The 9,536-nt window shown below is 38.0% G+C and overlaps 1 protein-coding gene across 1 annotated transcript in view; it reads right to left on the bottom strand.

Moving 5' to 3' along the window:
- Positions 1 to 910: 910 nt before the first annotated feature.
- Positions 911 to 9,536, bottom strand: part of AFF2 (AF4/FMR2 family, member 2) — a gene marked incomplete at its 5' end in the record, with an annotated part of 117,311 nt that continues 108,685 nt past the window's right edge. Inside the window, 4 exons of the mRNA XM_009071872.1 lie at positions 911 to 964; positions 4,316 to 4,409; positions 4,772 to 4,843; positions 8,114 to 8,250. Coding sequence (XP_009070120.1) covers positions 911 to 964; positions 4,316 to 4,409; positions 4,772 to 4,843; positions 8,114 to 8,250 — 357 coding nt within the window. The remainder of the gene's footprint in view (positions 965 to 4,315; positions 4,410 to 4,771; positions 4,844 to 8,113; positions 8,251 to 9,536) is intronic.

Raw genomic sequence — 9,536 nt, 5'->3', positions numbered from 1 at the left:
GAGCTTCAATCCCTTCTACAGTTTTATTACTTTGTTTCCTTGGCAGGGCTAATAGTAATTTCTTCTTCTGAACTACCAGAAAGAGATCATTAACAATAATAATTTTCACCTAGAATTTAGCCTACTCAAATAAAAGTGGAAAGAAAGGCGAAGTCCTTTGTCTGTTTTACCTGCATCTGAATGTGTGGTGAGGTGAAAGGAGCAGGAGAAATGTGTGTCAGGTGGCAACACTGAAAGATAAAGGCAAGGTGCAGCAGCAATGCACCTCCACTGAACAGCAAATCATAACTGCATCACCCTGACTTCATAGCTGAGGTGAGGGTGTTTTAACGTTAGTATAAACCCACTGATAATTGGCTAAGTGCATTCACATTTTTTCCACTATTATGCCTTCAGTTTTATTAAACAGCACTTACCATATATCAGTGAAATATTCATTGGTCTTTCATTGCTGAACGAATTATTGAAAAATCATTGCAATGAAGGTTGTTAACTTTACTTTGGCTTCCTAAAATGACATGGTACTTGCTAGCTAATTAACAGATATTTTTATGGCCTTCATTTGGCTTGAGAAGCAAACTGTCACAGAATTCAGCACAGACCCACCGTGCCTGATTTTAAGCTTAAGGGGGTTTTGCACAGATGAAGGTGTGTTTCAGCTCTTCCTTACCACCCACTCTGCATGGATCACATGGGTACCTGATCTAGTCCAGTGGGAGCCCCTCGCACCAACAAGCCCAAGGCTGTACGATCAATTCTGTTGCTGAGAAGAACATTTTCTACCTGATACGTATTGAAAACATACCTGTAGCCCCCCAAACACTGATCCATGGCCTGCCCTTTGACTTTAGAGGCACAAAAGCATTTTCCCCCCTCTTGGAACCACTTGTTCCCAAACAGCAGCAAATACTCACTTTCCATTGCCGCCCCAAGGTGAGGGGGCCTGTGAGGCTTTTGAAGAGTTCTGTAAGTACAAAACCAAAATGTAAATATAGGTGAGGCAAGTACATGAATACTGATGACACAAGGCTCAACACTGCCCATTTTCATTGCAAGAGCTACAGTGCATGTAGCAGGACAGCTCTGCACATTGGTCCCATAATTAAGTGGCTGCTGGATGATTGGTAGGTTCCAGCCAGTAGCATGAAAGTCACTTGATGAAAGAGGGAATAAATTTCAGTAAAAGCAGATGGAGGTCACAAAGAAGTGGTTTAATTACCACTGAAAATTATCCTACAAAGCAAGTTGTTCAGAGTGCAAATGACTGCTTATCTTTAGGGGGACCTTCAGTATTTAGCAAGAAACAAAAAGAATTTGGCTTGATGCCTTAATGAAATTAATCCCTCCCAAGCTGTTAGGTAAGGTGGCTTGGGATTCAGATAGTAGTATAAATAAAAATTCTAGTAAAGATCTGCTTGAACGTTCTTGTTTTTATGTATTTTAGTTGCACAAATTGACTTTCCTTACCTGCTTACTCATTCTGCTTTTCACGTCTGTGTAGCACCTTGTAAAACCCTGTACAAAAAGATTGCCGAGCAACAATAAAGCCCAGGTTTTTCCAGTCTTGCTCAGACTGAGTGGCATCTTACTTAGTTTCCATACCAAGTGGTAGTATCAGGGCTGAGGCTATCTATGTGTACTCTCTGAAAACAATCACTCAGTTCCCTTGCTAAGAAGTCAGCACGCACAGTGAAAATACAATCAAATTTTACAAGTTCTCTGCAAAGTATTATCATCATTATTACAAGACTCATGTGGATACTGTAATCCCTATTTTGCATGGGAGTCACAGAGATTCAGTGGAGCACAGAGCCTACCCTTGACTTCTCAAACACAGCTAACAGCCCAACAGTACTGACCAAAGCAGAAAATATGGCACTGGCCTGGCCTGTGCGTTCCTGCACAGTGTCACTGCATTTCACTGAAGATGTGAGTATGAGATGGAGTGTTTTGCAGCACAGAGCATATTTTGGTATATTTTTGTGCATATTTTTGCCACCTACTCATACGTAGGAAGAAGGGAGATCCTGAACTGGCCTGTAAAGTTTTCAAGGATGAAGCAGAAGCTTTGCTGTTAGTTTCTATGTGTTTGGGAATTGTTCCTGACACTATCTGGGGACAAATTACAGGTCTGTCAAGATTAAGACTAGATCTCAATTGGAGGTAGCTATTTGATAATGAAAATATTTAGCAAAAATATTTCAATGACTATTGACAACACATTTTCAAAAACACACAAATTTTCCTCAAACCTTTAGGGGAAATATATCACAGGATGTCACTTTTGCTAATCTTGAAAAGTTTGATTTCAATTTTAAAAATGTATCACTTTAGTTACATTTTACTCCAAGTTGCCTCTAAACTTCAAAATTACTTTTATGACTAAATGGTTATTTTCTGTTTTGAAATGTCAAAAATATAAATTTGAAACATTTAACTGGAAATTAATCAGAAGCAGTTCAGTCCACAAACGGTTTCAATTTGGACAAAGTGGCATTTGTGAGGAAAAGTATGAAAAACAACTTAGCCAAAAAATTCCTCTCCAGCTCTGCTGTAAACAGAGCTGCTTTTCGCAGTTAAAGTTGCGCAAAATTTTGAATATCAACTCCATTCAAACAGCTAATCTGTTTCATTTGTATTACAGATTCTTGCTAGTGAACACCAAGAACATGGTGCAGCAATACAGAACTAACACGTAGTTAATAGCTCCCACTCTTTTCTTTTCTCCTCCTGTGCTTTTATTGCAAAAATATCCTGAACATATAATCTGTAGACACTCAAATACTACTTCTAGCAAATGAGTTACAGTGCCCATAGCACACACACTGTAACATTAGCCCAAATACTCAGCTTCAACTGGATGCCTAAAACCAGAATTCCTGATTTGTCTGTTTTATTACATTCTAATTTTTTTCTTATTTTAATTTACATTAAAAGACATTTACGCTGTATGGATGCAGTAAAGTGCTTTTATGCTGGGAGTAGTAATATGTTCCTCATTGCACCTATTTGCACAGGTAGAGAATTTAAAGTGGCTTTAAGGCAAGACAATCTCCCCTGGCCATCCCCTCATCCCCCCTTTTCTTTTTTTAAGAAATCATTACTTTCTTCAGAAAAAGTTTACCAAACTATATGCCTAATAATCCTATATTTTAGGAGACAATCTGCATTTATCCTGGGTAAAATCTGAAGGGGATGGAATACATTTCATGAAAATGCTAAGATTATAAGTGTGCCTAGTTCAAATTTCATTTGTCGTGCGAATCCCTGACTGAAAACTGTGAGCACAACAGAGATACTCCTAAGGGCAGCAAGAGAGCCTCCACTCAAGCACAGGATCAGGAGTAACATTACTGAAGTTGCAGAGATACACAGAGGACACATGGGAAGTCAGGACTATGGTTGCTAGCATGACAGCACTAGAGTTTTACAGCAGAAGGACGATTTTATCACCATTTACATAAAAATATTAAAACTGCAGTGCAAGAGGCTTCACTGGTTTGCAGTACCAATATGTCAAAGCCTAGAACAAATTCACAGAGGCTGAAAACACCAACAAAAAAAAAGAGACTGATGGTCTGACAAGCCAGTATAATTACATAATTATAGAATAATATGTAGTAATAAAGTACAAGAATTAATGTGTGCTTCAAACAGCATTAACCAGTAAAATATAAATATCAGAAACTTGACAGAGCTGAATAAAGATTCTACTTCTCTCTTAATCTAGGAACAGTGAGGATTTGTCATTCTTACACTGGGCAAACAGCACTGGACAAGGCAAAACAAAACATTCCCAGGTCATGACAATCAACATATCTCTGCTCGATTTAAGGTAAAGGCAAACCTTCAAGATGTTGATAAGGCGATTTGAAGTTCCACAAGAATAAAAGGAATAATTTCTGAGTCTGCAATAAGCTTCAGCAAATCTCAATGAGTTGAAAATCTAAATTTAACTAACTACAACCCAAATAATTGCTTCATTATGGTTCACTGGGGGTCAGTTCATAATCACTTGCACATTCAAAATCTGAAAGAATCAGGGTCCTTTGTAGAAACTTGCATAAACATTACACAGTGTTGAGAATAATGTTATTTTAGTAGAATTACTGAGTATGGTCCTTTGAATCAAGTGACTAATCCAAAAATCCCCCAAATCACTTCTTTCCTCACTCCCTGGCAGCCATCCTGCCTGCATTTCCCAGGGGACAGGTTAAATGGGGGACTTTTAAGTCACGCAGTTATACTTATGAGAGCTCTCAGTGCTGGTATGAATTTCATTTCGTATCAATAAATTAAACAGAATGAAGATTACCTTAAAATATTCCATCAGAGATCTGGAGTACTTCATAGCATGGTCCTTCTTTAGTTTAAACATTCTCAAGTAGAGAAGTGATAAGCATCGGTAGCTGTGGTAATTAGGAAAGGATTATGTTAATTCCATTGCTTAATGAAACCTATAAACTATATATAAAAAAAAGAAAAGCTGACCTATATTTTTCAGTTTCTGTTCTAAGGTTAGATTTTGAAACATAAGCAAATAGAGAAAGAAAAAAAAGGTGGTCAAAAGCATTAAAATCCCATCTTGATAAGAGTATAAATTAGAAGAATAAATGTTTAGTCAGCTGCTGAAGAAATCCATTAGTTATCCTTTAATAGTTTAATGGAAAACAAGAATAATGATCTTCTGTAAGCTGCTTAAGTAATTCAGTACTTTTAAAGTCCTCCTTAAGATTTTAGCAGCTTCTCTCATTGTCACGAAGGGACTTACCATAAAACTGCTAATTTCTTGTCCCCTTCTGTGGCAGAAGAGCCTGTGAAATTCTTGAGTCTCATTGCATACCTTGTCAGAAAGGTGAGGAGAGAAGAAATTGAGTTAAGATGTTTCCAAGAATATCAGTAACACTCTGAAAAGTAAGAGCCACACATAGGTATTCTTCTTCAGCTGCAACAGTTAATGGTCACAGTGTTCTGTAACAATGAAATCAATGTAAAATTCAAGGAAAGCACCACTTAAAATCTGGAGGGCTATAGTAAATCATCAACCAATTTTCTGGGCCAACAAGGTCAACTATTCTTGGGCATATTAATGATATCATATCCAGCCAACTAGGCTGAGTCCTGCAAACATTTGTGATGAGTGTTGGACAGAAGTGTAAGATCTTGGCCCTATATGTACTGGAGCATAAAGTAATATATAATAAGGTTTTACATATAATACTTTGGGCTTGAGTAATATCTTCAAAATCCTTCTCATGAATGCTTCTTCAAAGCTTTTAATATATCTTATATAGAAAACGGTTTTAAATACAAGAAAGGTCATGTTCACAGTTTTTTTGATTCTTGGGTACATTAATTTATGAGTCTTGTGTACTTGGTGTTCCTTCTCTATTTAATTACTGCTATGTAGCATTTGGATGATCAAAGATTGAGTATTCCTACCTCCTCTGTCTTTTTTCCCTTTAACTGAGCGCACTCCATTCCATGCATTTAGTCTCTTGAAAATCAATTCATCGCATAAAATCATTGTTCTGAGCCCTAATGCAATTTCACAGGTACTTGTGTTAGAATAAGTAATAGGGTTCAGCGTTGCGTAAGAAAGTTTTAAGGTATCCAGGCAGCCTTGATGAGTTCTCATTTACAAGGAGGTAATGGAGTGCAGGCAGGCTGTGCTGTTCTCACTCTGCCTTCCTCCCACAGTCCTCATCATCAGCCCCCAGCTCACAGCTGTACCACATCACCTGATGTGCTTCCTCATGTCCTATCTCATCTGCTCTTTGTTATTGTTGTTCTAATCATACTGAATGAATCTGATCAAACATGAAGATATGTCTCCTTGGGATTTTCAGTGTTACATCAGGGATTTTAGCATTACCATTAACTTGAAACACATTTGACAGTCAGATCTCTGATATTCCCAATCTCTTTGATGCTCCACTTGCTTTCACAAATAGGTGTTTGATGCAGATACTCAGGGCAGACACAGCTAATGCAAAACAGGAAAACTATGCCTCCAATGAAGGGAGGAGTAAAAGTGAGAAAAATCTCCGTTTGTTATCTCACAGTAAAAATCCCTATTAGCAGCCACACTGAGAAGGTGTGTGTACAGCCACATACTTGGTTTGTGCATTCAGCACCCACTGTAGCCCACAAGAACTGTGTCTTTGTCCATGGAGGTTACTGAGCCTATACCAGCCTGCTGCTCACATGGGCAATCACTTTTTGTCCACATCTGACCACGGACAGCCATTAAATGGGCAAATCAGGCTCACTGGTATCTACAAGATGCTGCATGCAACAGTTAGTAGGTTAAAGTCTACTTTTGGTGGTAAGTGGTGCAATTAATCTCATCCGACTTTAGCTATTTAGATATTGGACACCTACTATAGCAAAGTTTTCCAGATTCTTCCATAGCCAAAAGCAGTTGCAAAAGCAGTTCAGGTGCTGCTTCCATGCCAAGGTCTATCTACAGCCTGCAGCAGGACTGTGCCAGGAACAGCAAGACAGTAGGGCTGTGTGTGCTGAGGAGTGCCAGGCACTCCAAGATGCAGCCACACGCTCAGCTGACTCCATCCAGCACCAGCACTGCAGGGGACCTGCAGGTATTGCCCATTTGTGAGTGGCTCCTGGAGCTGCCATGCTCTGACTTAAGTGGTGCACATGTTATGACTCCTGGATGTCCACGCACTCTGAACAGACAGACTGCTGGACAGAGGAGCAACGTTTTCAACTGTGCTATGTGGTTTTCTTAAAAAACAAAGATATGAAGAAGCACTTACTTCTTTAAAGAATATTTCTTTAGATACAGTTTACCCTGCCATACAACTGCAGTTGTGCAGTTCAGGACAGTACTGAAGTGGTGCTGTCAGAGTGCAGGACGAGCCTGAGCACAGCTGAGCAGAGCTAGGAGGCTCCTTTTCTAAGCCCTCCCCTCTCCAGGGTTTAACATGGATTGCAAGCATTGAGTGAACATGATTTTTTTCTCGAGTGATGTCTTTAGATTTTCTTCTCCTCTTTATGAAGTGTAGAATGAAAAACATGTTTTCCAATATTTAACAGGCACATTATTTACCTGAGAGTAAGAGCTTCTTAAGATTTGATACATTTTATTATGTAAATACCTACTTACTCAAAATGTAAAACATGCATTATTTTGGCAGTCTCTAATAGCTAATCTGGCATGTTAAAATCCTGCATGTTAAAAAACTACTGTTATCATATTAAAACCCAAATATTTAGGACCTGATTTACCTCCTTTTCTTCCTCTTGTGCAAACTGCCAGTAATTACACTGACACTAATGGTGATATTCCCAGAATACACTGGGGAAAGCAAAGGTACATCACACTGAAGAGGAAAAATCCTGTTGTTCTACTTACAAGTAAATTTAAACCTGCTTGATTTCACTTTGATAATTTGCTCAAGTAAAGCAAACAAGCCCTTAGTTACTCAGGAGACCATTATTTCTACAGAGCCAACACTATGAGCTATAAGGAACCGTAGCAGATTTTAAAATAATAATTCAGACAAGTCTTTCATCCATATTCTAGCCTATGAGTCTATAAAGCTGTATGAAAATTAATTCACCTGATTCACATTCCTTTAACATTAAAAACATACTGTTGTCAATACAATGCATGCAGAAGCTCCCTCTCTGGCTATGATCCTATGTCTCAAGTTTTGGCTTTTTTACTTTTTTTAAGAGCCAAGTAATAAACCTCTAAAACCAGGGTTTGTAATAGAAATCCTGATAGACTCCCTTTAATGTTTTGAATTATAAAGCTACACCTTTTAAAAGACAAGTGTCATTGCCAAACAGTGAAATTACTATACTTTACTTCCACCCACTACATTTCAATTTTAATTTTATGAATATTGCAAATTATAACACTCACATTATAACCTCTAAAGGGGATAATTTATAAAAGCAGTGTCCATCAATTATAAATTTTCCATGACATTAATAAAATGGCAAGAACTAATTATGATGACTTCTGAGATGAAGATGCCTTGGACAAATCATTAATACGTTGAAATGGTATTTTTTAAAACATAGCAGGTTCTAATTATGACTGAAATGAGATGATGAAAATGATCACAGAAAGGACATTAACCTGATGAGTTCCACAGTCTCTGAGTACATGGTGTATGGAGATTTAGCTTCTAATGGATCTCGCTCCATAGCGTTCCCGCACTCGATGAAGGAGAGGGCAGCATCAGCATAATTCACTGCTTTACCGAACTTCTCCAGCTGAAATGGGAATGACACCATCAAGAAAATCCTTCAGCTTTAATTTCTAGGTAGAGAGATCTTTATACAAAGCAACAGTAGCATTAGGATGAAAGCGAAGTGACGCTGGTAGTTAAGAATGAATTCATACAGTAATTAAGGTGGAGCCTATGTTTGTACCAGATCTTTTCAGGCAGTATGTGGCTGGATGCTCCACAGAGGAAAGTCAATGTATGCCCCTTGATATGGGTGCTAAGCATGTTTGAACACATCCATATTGCTCCTTGACAGATAAACTAAGTTTGAATGTTACTACGCAAGTGCTGTTTGATGTCACATTCGGTGTTAACTGTTGATTAAAAAAAAAATTCTCATCACTCATGGGATGACTGAAAGAGCAGGAAAAAAAAAGGAGAAAATATAGCACTGCTAAATATTTCATTTTACTAGGATTTTATTGCAAAAGGTTTTAGCCCTTATAATGGTTGTGATTAAACTGACTTAGACATACTGATTTCTTTTTTTATGTGTAATGAATATTATATATGACATTTTTATAGTACGTATTTTATAATAGTATTTAACATTTTCAGTTTTTGATAGCTGGATGTAAGAATTCTACTAATGTGGCATTTGATATAGGAGATTCAATATACTTTAAACATTAAAAAATTTCTTTCTATGTCTCTATCAAAATATTTTTGATGCATCTGCACATGTTTCCATTCACAAAACAGAAGCCTATGCAAGCAACATATTAAGCAGAACACTTATTATTAGTCCAAGATAGCAGAATGTTTGTCTTTGTGGCTCCTTCTAAGCCATCCTTATATCCAGTTTCCTCTGCACACCTTTAATTTCAGGTTCTGCTCTTGTGTGTTGATTACATACAAAGCCTTTGTATAACTGACAGGTATTATCTGCTTGATCATCAAAGGAGAAATGTTTCTGAATGCTTTCTCTCTATTCCAATGGCTGCTTCTCAGCATATTCTTCAAATTCCTTTTTTTCACTTGGGAAGAATTTCCATTCATTTTGTGGTATAAAAGAAAGGAATCTGGCTGCAAGCAGATTTAGTACAGACACAGCATTTGAGCCAGAAACGGGATCTGATCCTGTGGAGTAGGTGGAATTACTCCAGCTCATCACATCTCAGCTGGGAACACAGTGAGGTCTCCAAGATCTCTTCCATATGGTGCAGTCAGTTGCCACTGCAGCAGCCCACCCAGATTAGTTGATCCCATACTGCAACCCCAGACAAGGAGAGGTTTCCATGGGGTCACTCCCGTAAGTCACGAAATGCCCTG

Source organism: Acanthisitta chloris, unplaced genomic scaffold (genome assembly GCF_000695815.1).
Source record: "Acanthisitta chloris isolate BGI_N310 unplaced genomic scaffold, ASM69581v1 scaffold21943, whole genome shotgun sequence".
Lineage (NCBI taxonomy): Eukaryota > Metazoa > Chordata > Aves > Passeriformes > Acanthisittidae > Acanthisitta > Acanthisitta chloris.
This window is presented reverse-complemented; position numbering and strand designations above follow the sequence as displayed.